Source organism: Sinohyriopsis cumingii, chromosome 18, assembly GCF_028554795.1.
Source record: "Sinohyriopsis cumingii isolate HCF-2022 chromosome 18, ASM2855479v2, whole genome shotgun sequence".
Lineage (NCBI taxonomy): Eukaryota > Metazoa > Mollusca > Bivalvia > Unionida > Unionidae > Sinohyriopsis > Sinohyriopsis cumingii.
Genome location: NC_142978.1, coordinates 64,646,103 through 64,661,894, shown reverse-complemented (window position 1 = coordinate 64,661,894; position 15,792 = coordinate 64,646,103). Strand labels below are relative to the sequence as shown.

The 15,792-nt window shown below is 35.6% G+C and overlaps 1 protein-coding gene across 1 annotated transcript in view; it reads right to left on the bottom strand.

Annotated features, from left to right (window-relative positions):
- Nucleotides 1-15,792, bottom strand: part of LOC149776803 (lactase/phlorizin hydrolase-like) — an 85,532-nt gene that overhangs the window by 14,859 nt on the left and 54,881 nt on the right. The window contains exons 17-27 of the mRNA XM_089941501.1: nt 14,344-14,474; nt 13,691-13,948; nt 13,181-13,358; nt 8,876-9,118; nt 6,863-6,992; nt 5,197-5,381; nt 4,565-4,769; nt 3,853-3,977; nt 3,298-3,428; nt 1,551-1,805; nt 285-468 (exon numbers count right to left, since the gene is read on the bottom strand). Coding sequence (XP_089797627.1) covers nt 285-468; nt 1,551-1,805; nt 3,298-3,428; nt 3,853-3,977; nt 4,565-4,769; nt 5,197-5,381; nt 6,863-6,992; nt 8,876-9,118; nt 13,181-13,358; nt 13,691-13,948; nt 14,344-14,474 — 2,025 coding nt within the window. The remainder of the gene's footprint in view (nt 1-284; nt 469-1,550; nt 1,806-3,297; nt 3,429-3,852; nt 3,978-4,564; nt 4,770-5,196; nt 5,382-6,862; nt 6,993-8,875; nt 9,119-13,180; nt 13,359-13,690; nt 13,949-14,343; nt 14,475-15,792) is intronic.

The following is a 15,792-nucleotide window of genomic DNA, read 5'->3' as shown; positions in this document are numbered from 1 at the left end:
AATGACATTTTATATTCAGAAACGATTCCAAGTGTTAACTTGTCTTTGCTTATCTATCAGCGTAACTAATAATGCTTAAGAAACACTGTTCATACTTCGATATAACCCATTCAAAAATGTGCAATTATGAACTTAATTGAAAAACCATGGTTGTACCATATCGATCATCGGAAAACTGAACACGATAAGATCATAAGACATACGGCTGTCCCAGTGAATTTTTAGTACTACTAATGTAAACATTTTCACCAATTGCTGCAATGTCAGAAAATAAACGTATTTACCATTTTGTGAAGAGTGCCAGTATTGATGATAGAGTCGATATGCCTTCCCATGAGCTTTGATCAGGTTGTGTGCTGCAACGTAGTCGCTGGTCCCTGTTTGCTTAATTCCAGGGGCCTTGGTCCCTACGCCGTAACCAAGGAATGAGACACACCAGGGTTCATTTAACGTTATCCAGTATTTTACCTGGAATTCGGTCAGATAAAATGTTTAATCAATAATTACTTTTAAGCATGCACTAAAATGCAACAGTGATTTATGATAAGTTTTATTTTTGTATGAAGGGAAATTATTCTGGACATATTAAGTACATTTATTTTCAGCATGTTCTTAAACCACGTGCATTTTGAGATAGTAACAACAGAGATTACTCCAGACATCCGAAGAACTTGAAGTATTACGTTTTTTGTATTTACGCAAAAGTCGCTCCTTCAGCGTAGACTGAGAACTTTTGTGTTTAAAAAACAACTTTGATAGTGATCATAATACAAATACAAGGTTATATTTTTAAGAAGTCAGCATCCAAATGACTTCAAAGTCAAACCAAAAGTTTGCATGTACTGGATGTGTAACATTTTGTTGAAGACCATGTATTTGACATAAAACAAGAGTATTGCGAACGTTCCACTATACACCCGCTATTACAGTGACATTGACCTTTAACCTCAGCCATTTTATGTATCACCAAACCTGTAAGCCATCCCCAAACATTCGTAAAGGTACATATTCGAGAAATATATATATATATATATATATATATATATATATATATATATATATATATATATATATATATATATATATATATATATATATCGTGTAAACCATCCCTTTATTTCATACTGTGTGTAACTATTGTTCTTTATTCAATGACAGCGACTTCACCGTAAACCAGTTGATGCAAAAATCAAGAATCCTCTTCTTCACTCTATATGCAGGCCATTCGCAACGTTTGGTAAAGGCCGACAGCGTAAAACTGAAGTACAACAGTAACAGAGAGTCAGACCAACAGATTCGCGTACGGACATCGTCATTACATTTTACGTTGCTCTCATAATAAAACTGGAATTTCATTACAAAGGGTTTTGTATAACGCTACAGAAGGTTATCACTATGTACATTAACATGATATTTGCTTGACAAGACTTCTCAACACAGGATAAAGATGAGACATAGTTGCCTTCTCAATGGAGAAGCGACACGTATACCTATGTCTGGCAGTATACATTTAGATCAGAGCAAAACTGGAATTCATAGAAATAGCTTACCTTATCTCCATACTCGTTGAAGGTAAAGTTAGCATACTCTGCGAAAAGTTCGGCCGTGGATTCATTCAGCCAGCCTCCCTTGTCTTCTATAGCCTGTGGCAGATCCCAGTGGTACAGGGTCACCATGGGCTCAATGTTGACTTTAAGCAGCAGGTCAATTAGTCGGTGATAGTAATCAACACCTTCTTGATTAATTCTTCCTGACCCTTCTGGAAATAGTCTAGGCCACGCAATGGAAAATCTGTAGTTTGTTACCTATAAATACGTTGAGATACACAACGTCATGAGATAAATTCAACAAGGAGGTCAAGCAAGTTGAACATAAGCTACCTTTGAGATTAAACATTTAAACGACGCTATGAAACATATGTGATAATTTTTTAAGGACCACATTACGGCTCTTTCATATGTAAATTTAGTCATTTTTAATTTAATATCGAAAACAAATCGAATTTTATTTGATATTTAAATCAATGATTACACTTGAAAGTTCTGAAAAAATATAAAATCAGAATGCAATCGAATACGAGAGTCCTCTAAGGTTTAATATATGTATGATGTAATAGAAGAAGCAAAAACGAGTATGTTTAATGAAAACAAAACTTCACGTACATTAGTATGTCTAATGAATAGTAAAGGCTTCGCGTACAGCAATATGTCTGAATAATATGAAACGTTTGGCGTACAGGAGTTTGTCTATATAATATGAAATGTTTGGCATAAGGCAGTGTGTCTAAAAGATAGGAAACGTTTGGCGTACATGAGTATGTCTAAAGAATAGGAAACGTTTAGCATACATGAGTATGTCTAAAGAATAGGAAACGTTTGGCATACATGAGTACGTCTAAAGAATAGGAAACGTTTGGCGTACAGGAGTATGTCTAAAGAATTTGAAATGTTTGGCGTACAGCATTATGTCTAAAGAACAGGAAACGTTTGGCGTACAGTAGTATTACTAAAGAATATTAAACGTTTGTCGTAAGGCACTGTGTATAAAGAATAGGAAACGTTTTGGCGTACAGGAGTTTGTCTATATAATACGAAATATTTGGCATAAGACAGTGTGTCTAAAAGATAGGAAACGTTTGGCGTACAGGTGTATGTCTAAAGAATATGAAAAGTTTGGCGTACATCATTATGTCTAAAGAATAGGAAATGTTTGGCGTACAGGAGTATGTCTAAAGAATTTTGAAAAGTTTGGCGTACAGGAGATTTTCTAAAGAATGTGAAAAGCTTCTCGTACAGCAGTTTGTATAATGAATACGACATGCTCAGTGTTAGCAGTATGTCTGATTAAAGGAACAAGCTCAGTGTACAACGGTATATATGATGATCAGGACAAGCTCCGTGTACAGTAGTATTTCTAATGAATAGGACTGGCTCAGTGTACAACATTGTTCTTTACTTTAGGGATGCAGGATACAAGAAGGAAAGGAATTGAATTGAATGTTAATGATGTTAGTTGATGACAAATGAGATATACAAAGTAAATGATACTGAGATAAACATTTGGAATTTAACAAACGCTTATATTGTATGCTGCCATTAAATTGCCTTTACAAATTATTTTTAGTATGATTTATTGGTGTCCAGCCAGACATTGATCATATTATACAGAAGGCTTAGAAATCCTAACTCCATTAAGTAAACGAACGCAATAAAAGCGAGAGTAAAGAAATATCCACACAAAATATTTTCCTTGGTATGCGGAATATATTGTTCTCAAACAAGCTTGAAGAAAGCTTACATTCAGATCTTGAAGCAACTTGACATCCTCTTCGTACTTATTGTAGCTGTCACAAGCCACATCCCCGGTGTCATTATTGTCTACATTTCCTGGCATGCGAGAAAAGGTATCCCAAATGCTCAGGCCCCTTCCTGAAAAAATGCATCTGATGTTATGATAGTTTTGTCATGCCAAAGGTATACAAAAATAAATTTTCCGGATTAAATAAACTGTTTCACAAGGGATGAAATTACCTCAAAACCATGAATGTAATAACAGATTTACAGTGATCATACTATTGACCTCGTATTATCTAAACTTTGATGTCATGAATCTAAAAATGTGTGTCCATACATAACACATTTGCTTGCACTTACAATTTGCTGTAAAATAGAATGAATAAGGTTAAGGACGTCTTATGAATGTAAATCATTCTGAATTAACTTACAAAATAGCAACAACGTGGAATTTTGTGTCTTTCTCTGACTTATGTGCCCTATAAAATATAGATCATATGGGGTTTATAAATACCGTCTTCGTTCTGTGGCCTGCAACTTATATGCAATATATACCTACCCCCTTCGTTCCATGCACCCTCCACCTGATATGATGCAGTTGCGGTACTCCATTTAAAGTCGCTGGGAAACGTTTCATAGTAGAATTCTGATTCGTACGGCCTCGGTTCGGGCACATATGGCAGTCTAGACGGTGGGAAAAACGAATTTCATCAATGAATTGTCTTTGTTGATCGGTAAATCATACTGCCAGTTTCTAGCGCTATTACATGCATAAACTAATCAAAGAAAGTATAATACAGAAGCTGAGTCTTATGTAAATTCTTGCAGTATGGACCTTACTCTTTCCTTACGTAATATTTGTTTGACATCTTTTTCTCCATTACCAATCTTTTCTGGTCGCAATTTCCCTTGTATTTCCTCGTATAATGACAGTAAACGTGCGTAAATGACAAAAACGGTTTATGAAGTAAATATGTATTGTATGCGACCGTCTTAACGTGTTTTAGGGAAAAAAATCACTTAATTTCATTTTACTTTAACCACAAAAGGCATTCGCACAAAATAGGGAAACATGAACAGCGTGCTCTACTTGGTAGACCTAAGGTATACTCTCCTGGTCGTTTTATTGAAATCCATTTGTTTCATATGACGTCCTTTTAGGTCTTACTCTACCTTGTGAGAAATTACTAAAGACAAACACAGCAGAGTTTGCGAGAACAACATTTGGATTTTGTACTAGAATGAAGATTTCCGTGAGGCAAACACAGTACCTGAGTGGTGTTGGTGAAAGACCGTTGTCGGTAATAACACGCCGGTAGAAAATCGCTGACTGCTTTATGGTTCTCGGCCTGTCAGGATGGGAGAAGTTGACTGCATAAAGCCCGAATCTCTCAAAGTATCCTCGTTCCCACTCGAAGTTGTCCATCAGTGTCCAGACAGTATAACCCTTCACATTGCATCCATCCAGGTGTACGGCTAGCAAAGTCAAGAAACAATATGTTTCCAAACTACAAATGATATTTATTCTTAAGAGCGATGTATATTTCACTCTACTGGTTGATTTTCTCGAACAGACAACACTACGAATCGTGGCATTTCGGGTAAAAGCTATGTCTGTCCTTGCAAAACGTGTTTATTTGTTTTAAATAGTAAATAGTTTCTTATACTATGCATTATTTAATAGTACTAGTGAAATTTAGTGTGAGTACAAAGCTATAGAACTAAACATGTACATTAATAAAGATCGTCTGCTGCGGAATCACTGGCAAGTTTTGCTCTAGATCCAAGCGTGTTCGATGAAAGATATAGACGAATGTGAAAGGTTTGAAAGTAATGGCAATACTGTCTTGCGATGTGTATCTTTCTTACATTTATTTCATTATTGGATTTTTTTTAAATTTACCTTTTAAAACTTCATCAATATAGGCCCTGAGGTACTCTGTTCTGTTTTGGTCGTTAAGTTGTCCGGTGTTGTCGGACACTCCATTTTCTGTTATGTAGACAGGGATGTCCCCGTAGTTAGACTTGATCCAGTTCAACATCTTCCTTAGCGCCCATGGGGTCACCTTCAACCAGTAGGAACCGGATCTGGAGGAATAAAAGTTAAAACATGTATAATTCACTTTCGAATATATTCTAACTGTTTTGAGGTTTCCCATTTCTGTTTGAACAGAGACGTTATTTTACGATTTTTCACGATGCATTCGTTCTGCGACAAGCTTCCTTTGGGAGCATTGTTTTCTGGCACATCATAAAGATGAACGCTATTGACGAAAACAGGGGCAATAGAACTTATTCCTATATAGAGTTAATACAATGACGTAATAAAATATATACTACGTTATGGACTTTCTTTATTAATTGCAACGTTTATCGTATGCACATTATTTTTTAATGCATTTTTCTTAACCGCTCAACTTTCTGATTCGTTAAATCGATCTCCAAGATCAGTTCTTTCATCTCTGTTTCAGTTATCTTAAAAGTGTTTGAAAAAATGTTACATCAGTTTCTTCCTTATAAAGATGTCTCCAAAGATACAGAGTTTGATATTGCATTTGGAAAAAATTCTAATATCTGGACACGCAGTGGAAAATTGCTAATGTAATGATTGTCTTTAAATCGTTCCTGCCAATACTGAGTTTTGTATCTATTCACATTACAGACATTAAACGTTTACGTTTGATAAGCGCATGCCTTTACCGCTATGACTCATTGATCAGCCTTCCCATCAAACTAGCAGAGGAAAAAATGTATTAGAATCATCAAACGAGTCTGGAATTACTTGATACAATTAGTAACAGCGGATGCTCTTAAGTTTATTGTTATAAAACATGAGAATACAGATGAAAAAATATGTACTTTAGAGTTTCATTGTAATCGCGGGTGGTCTTAGTACAGAAGTGATTGTTAAATGGGGTTCCACCCATCTTCACTAGCTATGATGCCGGTTTGTTCACCAATATACACCTCGGTGGATCGATCAGGTATTTCAGTGCCTCGTATTAGCGACATATATTGGATTTCACCAGTTGCCTCCCTTAGTATGTAACGCAAACTAACCAACAGCTAAGAGCAGTGCGTTGTGTATTGCTGGAGGCAATTAACTTCAAAAGGACACTTTGTAAGTTTAACATTGAAAATCTGACAACGTACCAGAAAGAAGCCATTGGAGGTGTACTTGAAGAAAAGGATGTATTTTTGCAATCACGGACCTGCAGTGGAAAATTGCTTCTTTATGAGTCCATTCCAGTTGTGTGATCCCTTTGACAAGATCAGATTTGTAGCAACTTGTTTTTGGTTTTAATGTGGTGGCTTGCCACTGCATCCAAAGAACTTCACAGACCCGAAGCGCTAATATATCGGATCTATCTGCCAAGATGTAGATGGATTAACCTTGACTAGCGAGGATGGGTTCTACTGTATTCACGTTTGAAATACTAATAATAATGCTTTTTATATGAAATAAAATACTGGAGAAGTGGTCTTAAATATCAACTATTTGTGTGTATTTATGTTTGTTTTATTATGTCCAACTAAGATTTGTATGTGATACGATGTTAACTACATACCCGTTCCAATGAGGATCCTGTTTGTAAATTATATCGGCGTCCTGCATGTATCCGATATCACTGATGTTGTAGACATGTGTTGTGTAGAGTCCAGCTGTGTAAAAATTCAACCCGAGAAAGTCATAGGAACCTGTAAAAAAGACGATTACAATGAGTTAGATAAGGTTTTATATTTTATGTCTGCTTTCTTCACCTACTTGCACAATATTTTAAGACCATATTTAACCAGAAACGGGTGTAGTAGTTAGAAGCTAGATAGAAAGAAAGAATCGCATTTTTTACATTTTAATAAATCCTCTAAAGTAGGTCAGAAAGATCAAGTTTTCATGCTCAGCAGAGTCCAACCTACGATGCACTGGAAGTGTAAGTCTGACTTCAAATGGTAAAACGATCTTCGAATTGAGTCCAAACTAAGTTTTAATAAATTCTCAAAATTATGTCATTGCGACCCAGTTTTAAACCGTGACAATTGTTCATCGTCATGGATGCACCCACAGTGCACATTTGATGTCAATATGTGACACAGTATATTAATTATAGCACTGACAAATAGGAGAGACATATGCACGGTCGTGTAATCATAGTGAATTTGAAGCGAAATAAATTAAAAACATACTGACTTGCTACTGTTAGAATCGAATAAAGAAAACGGGTCAATATCACCAAAATACACTACACTTACAGAAATAATTAATTGTGACAATTAGTATTATTTGATCACACGTACCAAGTTGAAAATATGTGTCGAAGAGTGAAGTATATTATATTTACACCAAACCACTTTTATATGGATAAGACGTCAATAGAGTACAACAATACAAAATTTCTAACGCACTAGCGTAACGCACAAAAACTAATATGATATGACAATACCGTAATAAAATATTCACTAGCTCAGTTAGACTAATACAAACGTCGATATGATCGAGCCAGGCCGTACATCGTCCTATCTGAAATTTTACTGAAAGAAACGTACATAATAAGATACAACAATAGTTGCATTAAAAATGTTCAGAACTGATTGGTTTTGTTTGTTTTGCCATCAGATCAGTAATTATTATTGCATTTCGTCATGCAAATCACTATCGTAAAGTCAAGAACTTTCGTCTGATGCATAGGAAACACTAATTATGGACATCCTCGGATATATTGAATAAGGTTTTCAATAGCTTAACTCGTCGAACATATAGACTAACAGTCGATACCTCAGATAGTATTTCTGACGATAAAAGAGTGCACTTTCACCTGTGTTTGGCCAAGCAACTAGTTCTTTTGCTTAGGTGTGGGATTAAATTCTCTCATTCCTACTATTTCTACATCACCAGATGTTGTATCCTAAAAGCCGCAATATCAAAACTATAAAGACAACTAACAAAGTCTGGACATAATAAACTACTTTTAAACGCATAAACATTAAAAAAGAAGGTTTAATTATTATTCCTATTTGCTAAAATCAGCATCGCGTGAAAACTTGCAAATGGGTATTAACTCTAAAAACTGATATTGTTACTTTCATGTGAAACTCGTGAAATATTTGTATCTCCTCTCTTAAAACTTCTGAATTCAGAATAATGTAGCTTTGAGTATTTATTTGTGCCTAGTAAAATAACTTAGTTAATAAATTTTTCTTTGCCCTGCTGATTTCGCCTCTTCGTTGCGCTTATGCATGTACTCAATGCCCGTCAATGGCGCCAGTGAATACGGAATTTTGCTTAAAAAGGCAAAGCAAACCCCACTAGTTTCACTGAGCTGGTGAATATAATTTTTTTAAATTCTCGTTGTTGCATAATTACAAGATCAGGTTGGCATGAAAATAGTATACTGCGCTAGTCGACGTATCATTGCTACATTTAGTTATACAGAGAGAAAATAATACATTAACGCTAAGTTTCCCTAACAGACCTTCCAATGCATGACATACTCAGCTGAATGGGGTGTACTGCAATTAAACAATGAATTCATCTACCGCTCTAGAAGAACAAGAACACCGTTGGTTTGAAAAGCATCGATTACCTTTTATCTCATTTTTCTCTGTCTCATTAAAAGTAGGCAAACGGGAGTGGTTAAAACCCTGCTCAGTGCTTTTGTTGGCAATTTTAGATCGCATCACTTCTGGATAGTCACCATCAACAAAAATGGGATGTGCAAACCAACCAAATCGGAACTGTTGTGCACGTTCAGAAGCCTCCCAGTCATTCGGGTTCCAAGGATCCATGGGTTCTGTCCAATCGGTGTTCAACGTTATTCCAACAGTTCCTGAAGAGTAACCAATAAAATACAAATACAGAAGAGTTTTACTTTTCTCCTATACTTGTTAAAGGAAATAGATCATAAGAGTTAACACCAATGCAAACAAGTGAAGACAAGTACATTGAACGTGATGTTATTCTTGTTGTTGTAGGGTTTAACGCCATTTTTCAGCACACATAGGCTATACATGGCGGCCAGTATTAATGGTGAAGGAAGAGCCCGGGAAAACCCCAGAAAGAACCATCGACCCACGAGAAGCTACTGACAAGCTTTCTCACATACCCACATTAGCCGAATCCGAGACTCAAACCGACGCAGACAGAGGCGAAATGCCAGTGATCCGTGACGGAAAGTGCTTTAGACCACTCGGCCACTCGGGGCCCTGCTGAACGTGATGTAATAGGAACATAATGATGTAAACGTAAGTTGATAGATAACAATTAGGTGATTTTAGTAGTTTAAACTAATCCTTGCACCTATCATTCTCTTCGATGAGAGTCATTTGCCAAAGACCAAAGGCAAATGTACACTCTAAGCCACAGGTAACATGCTATAATTAATGTGACTGCTTAATTTGTATCCTTGCTATATGTATGCTCGATAACTATCTATATCACTACAAATATATAATAATTTAGACCATGTGCTTTCTGTACTACGTACTATGGAGTCCATAATAATATATGGTACAAATCAAATACGATTGTTATAAACAGTTTAAAGATGAGTATCAATTAAAAATCAGAGACATGAGAAGACCTAAAGAAAATTATCAACGGTGTCAGAACGTTAAAACGAGACGAGCATAATAAGCAAGCATACTAAGCTAATTGTATCAGCATTTGATCGTTGATGACGATACATTGACACGTAAATGTGAAATAAATATTTAATTTCTCAACTGATATCAGTTCTCAAATAAATATTTAATCCTCCAACTACTATCAGTGCTCAAATAAAATATTTAATGCTCTAACTATTACCAGTGCTCAAATAAATATTTAATGCTCTAACTAGTATTACTGCTCAAAAAATATTTAATGATCTATTACCAGTGATCAAATACATATTTAATGCTCTAGCTAATGTCAGTGCTCAAAGAAATATTTGTCAGACACAGGCCCATGGCAAGAGACTTTTATAAAGTCACATTCTTTGACTCAGAATCCACTTGACCGACAAGGCCATATTATTTAACTACTAATTTGACACTACCTCTGCCCCCTCCCCCACAAACAATTGAATGGCCGGTTACGTATTCTTGTAATATTGTTTGATCATACTGAATCATCGTTGTTCACAGTACGTTGTAAAATGGCTAAACACAAACATGATTTACTACAATTTCAAAATTTCGGCATGTTCACATTTTTTAACTAGATGGCATAAAATATTATGGAATTGTGTATATTACCCTACAGAGAAAATAGTGTAAATGAGGCTTTTATAAGTCACTAATCCAGTAACGTAACTTACTTTTTAAACGATCGTGTTGATATATTGAACTAGCGATACATTACAACATCCGGGTGAGCAAGGTGAAGCTGATTATTATTCGTGAAGAAAAAGTGTGCCATTATTATCTGTAACCAAAGGAATGCGGAGAACAAACATAGTAATAGTCCAGGTTTATAGGGTACGTGGTTTGCCGTGTATGGCTTTCGATACAATTAAGAATAGCACTTTTATAAGGTGATGTCATTGACCGAATGATGTTCGAGTCGGGTCGATGATTATTAATAATGTGCCACTGTCATTTCAAGGTTTCTTTCAGGCAACTTAGATAACACATTTTGACAGGATACTCGCATATAATACGGGAGGGCCCAATCGTGATTTAGAGAGACACAGGGTTATCCGATCTTCGTAACCATGACAAATTTCATATTGAATAGTTTAACTATCGAAAGATACATTCGCAAATTCAAAAGGGTGTGGTGAGCTTTTAAACTAAGACGACGTTGGAAGACAAAAAACAGAATAGAAATCCAAATTAAAATAGCCGTAGACATTAGGCAAATAATTTAAAGTAACTAAATAGAACAGTCTGAAGAGTTATTGCATATTACATGCTACCAAGCCATTAGATAAAACAATGAATGCAATAGAGTTAAACCATTTATTTATACACTGTTGCAGAGCTTTATATGTATTTGTTGCAGCGTTATTCTCTTTTTTCCCACAACTGTTTTGGAAACTTTCAAGCCCTAATCAATGTCTTTGACACCTTATACATGGTTGATCTATTTGATTTAAATTTTCGTTATTAAAACCATTTTCAGTGCATTCATGTCCACGTTACTTCAATATTTTATTCGTGTGCTAAACCTTCATTTTCGACTTTACGAACATCAAGTTTATCTTCCAGTTCTTCTATTTCACCGTAAGATTGCTGTACCGTTGCTGTACCATAGTCCTCTATCTTTCAAGGTTTACCTAAATTATTGGTTAGATGTATTAGATATATTCCATTCCAAATTTGGTGATAAAAACATTGTTAGTAATATGTTAATGATGAATGATTATTAGTTATGTGGATTAATTCTGACGGTATTAAACAACCATGCATTACGGGTGCAGACGTATTGTTAAAGTGTCAAATTGTACAAAAGGTAGATACTCATATGTGTCGTATTGAACCAAAATTATTAAATTACTAAAGTGTAAATGAACACTTTAAATTGGACAGGAACAATTTAATGTGAACATGAACACTAAATTAGAAAGAAGCAAGCTAGCCAAAGATGTTACAGAAGTGGATGAAGATCTGCAAGACCTTGAAGAATGTAAAACACATGAAAGAGAAGAAGATTAAATAGAGCAAAGAAATTATATGAAATGTATTTCAGTATTGTTGAGCTTGTCGCAGTAGTATTAATAGCACTGGGGATGTGGATGTGGAATGTTACCTAAGTTTACCATACAACTAATCGGCATCATTAATTTATTCGGAACATACTGCCTGGAAGTAATGAGATCTGAAAATAAACCCTGGATAAAGAGTGCGTTTTAATGCTTTAATTTTATTAAGCGTATTTATCAGGTTCCTGGCCTCTAACAGTAGGTGAAAAGATATATGTTATATATCATTACGTTATGTACTTGACCGCTAAGTGACCTAAGTGGTTAGAGCTTTTGCCTCGGATGCGGAAGGTCGCTGTTTCAAACTCCGGGCGAGTCATGCCAAAGACTTATAAAAATGGTACTAGCAGCTCCCTCGCATTAAGCTCAGCACTCAGAGGTAAGTTTTAGGAATGATCGGACTTATGGCAGGATAATGTGACTGGGTGAGATATGATGCTACATGTCTGCGGTATGATGCCTCAGTGGTAGACAACTCAATAAGCTGCCACACTGCATATATCGTACCGCTGTGACTAAAATTGTTAAAGCTGGGTTAAAAATCTAAATCACACACACACATGCACACACAAACACAAATACAAACAGGATGTGTAATTATTCTTTCAGTGGGTAAAAGTGTCATATATTCATTAACATCAAGATATGGAACTATTCTTGCAACTCAATGACATTTCTATATTTTGATTTGAAGCGAGTGAATAAATATTATTACTATCAAAACGATAAAGATATATGGGGTTCATGGTTGAATTAAGCTTATTTTCGCATGAAATCACAAACATTTCAATAATTCTGCTCCTTAGGTCTTGCTGGTGAATCGATTTCTTACAAAACAAAAAAATGGTCGACATATTTTCATAGAACGCTTTAATATACCTGTCCATCGCTAATTCACACGCCGAACATTTAGTGTCTTTACTGTTCATGAAAGAGATGGTAAGGATTTATAGGCCTCCTTGTCTGGTTTATGGCGTCCTTTTTACTTGAGCAAAGTGAATCGCACGTAACAGAATGTTAGGTGCTAGAAATAGTTCATATGACTGAATATGTGTGTGTGTGTGTGTGTGTGGTTTTCTTTATTATTGAATACAATGAATTATCGGGTGAATATTGATTGTATATATTAGACTGTTGGGAGATTTGATGCAATCTTAATACATGATTCCAAGAATTAATATGACATAATTATTTATGCATTCTCACCGTTTTGACTTTTTCTCCACCTAGAGTCATAAAGCCTAAATGCTTTCGCATGTGCTTTAATGATATTATGAGCCACCTCATAGATATTTTCTCCGGTCAATCCCGGAGCCTTAATTCCCATCCCATAACCCAGAAGTGCCACGCCCCATGGCTCATTGAATGTAATCCACATCTTCACCTGAAAAAGGCACAGTCAAAATGTTAATATACAGCTGAAGAGAATATTTTATTATGTTTTGTGATATAAGTATGGACAATAGAAGTGGCTAATGCGCTATCTTGAGCACAATATTCTTTTGAATTAACTGATAGCCATTATTATGCAACACTATGTTGAATGCATACTATTGTATTAGTGTCGCTGTTGTTGTTATTATTATTATGAAAGGTTCCTTATAATTTTTCGCCATTGTATATTATAGTATCATGCTACTGGAAATGATTTCATTCCTTAATCCTAAAATTGATTACAAAAATGTGTAATCCTTTATTTTTTTAATGAGCCCGTACCTTATCTCCGAAAGTTCGGAAACATACATTGGCAAACTGGACAAAAGCATCAATAGTGGCTGGATTCAACCACCCCTTCCCGTTATCCTGAAGTGTCTGAGGGAGGTCCCAGTGGTACAGAGTCACGACGGGCTTGATCCCCACTTTCAGAAGGTTGTCAATCACTTTCATATAATAATCAACGCCCTTCGCGTTCACCGGTTCCGTTCCATTCGGGAGAATTCTTGACCAGGATATTGAAAACCTGTAATGTGTGACCTGAAAAAAAGGGTTCGTTTCTTATATAGTTTTAATATATCAGGCTTCGAATTAAAACTGATGTTTCTACATTACAAAATTACATTTAGTAACAAGAGAATATGAATGGATTTAGTTTTCCATATATTAAACAAAAACGAAATTGAATTTTTAAATCTTCGCTAAATTATTCTACCAACTTATACACTAATTTAAGTTTGGATGACGGAAAGAACGGTGTTACATTTCGGTAGCGGAAATATTTTTCATTGCTCTGATAAAAATGTCCTTAATAAAGTGTTTTAAATTGGTATTAATCCATTTTTATTTGGCAGTAGAACTTTACGATTAAAACAGCAAACTAACAATATTGCTTTAAACAATATTTTATTTAAAGAACAGACTCAGTAATTTACCCCTAAAGCTTGGAGCAGGTCAATGTCAACCATGTACTTGTGGTAACTATCACATGCGACGTCCCCCGTGTCATTATTGTGAACACTTCCATTTCTGTGGCAAAATGTGTCCCATATACTTGGACTACGTCCTTGAGGAATAAAAAGTGTATGTGACAGATTAAAACGCAAGGAACGTTTATCATGTACGAAATCCCACAGCATTTAGGACTGTATTACAAAGAACGCTTTAGCACACGGCTACTGTGTAATCTATAATTATTAACCCTTATCGGTTTGTTCATTAGCACACACATATAATAAAATATTATGGTCTTCTACATGACATTATTGCGTCATATTAGGCCTATGTGTAAAATCCGTGGCATCCGGATGTATTTTAAATGAATTCACTACACTTTTTGTGGACGTATTTGACATATATCGTCTTTTGTCTTGCTATTAAGAGAATCTTACACATACGCTAATTTCTGCCGAAACTTTTTAGTCGCCGCAGATAATGTCAGTCTTTAGACTCATATTATTCAGAGTATTTCTGTAATACGCATCAGTACATCAAACTTAAATGAAAACGGCTAAATAAAAAAGCAAAAGAACTGACCGGTACTTAATTATATTTTGAATCATTAGGTAAATATGAACTAATTGCATATAATGTGGGACCGATTACACTGGTCAACAGTGAAATCATTACTGACTTGAAAAGGCCCTAATCTGTAGTATTTTGGTGTGCCGAACACGAATATAACCGTGAAAAATTTGTATTGGCTCTCGTTTTGAAGATATTCATATACCTCATTTTCTATGTTTCACTGTGTAAATTTCTCCAGTAGGACTGCAGCAACATCCGGAATAATGATGTAACATTGCATAATACCATCATGCTCACATCATCCACAGTTGATTGCATCATTTTCTGATGCAATGCAATACTAATGCCATGCGGCTGCTGAAGTAAGTTGATGTCAGCAGTGTACTATACATGTGTAGGCCTATTATACTAATGCCAGGCGGCTGCTGAAGCTGACGTAAGCAGTGTACTATATAAAGCCCAATCAGATAGGTTCAGCATTTAAAATATTTTAGACGTTGTGCGAGACAGTTCAAGCTACTGTTACATAAAACTTATTATTTTATCCATTTACGTACAATAAAGAACAGTAATGCCTCGAAAGTGTGTTAATACCGCGGATAATTTTTGCTATATTTGTGGGGAAGTGACATTTGCCAACCAGAAGAAAAGTATCAATTCTCAAGTGAAGAAGGCATATCATCTTTACTTCGGATGCAAGGTTGGTGACCAAGACAAGCCTTGGGCTCCGCATATATGCTGTGCTACATGTACAACACAGCTTTCACAGTGGTTGAATTGCAAAAGGTCATCAATGCCGTTTGCAGTCCCAATGGTGTGGGGAGAGCCAAGCAACCACCTAAATGACTGTTACTTCT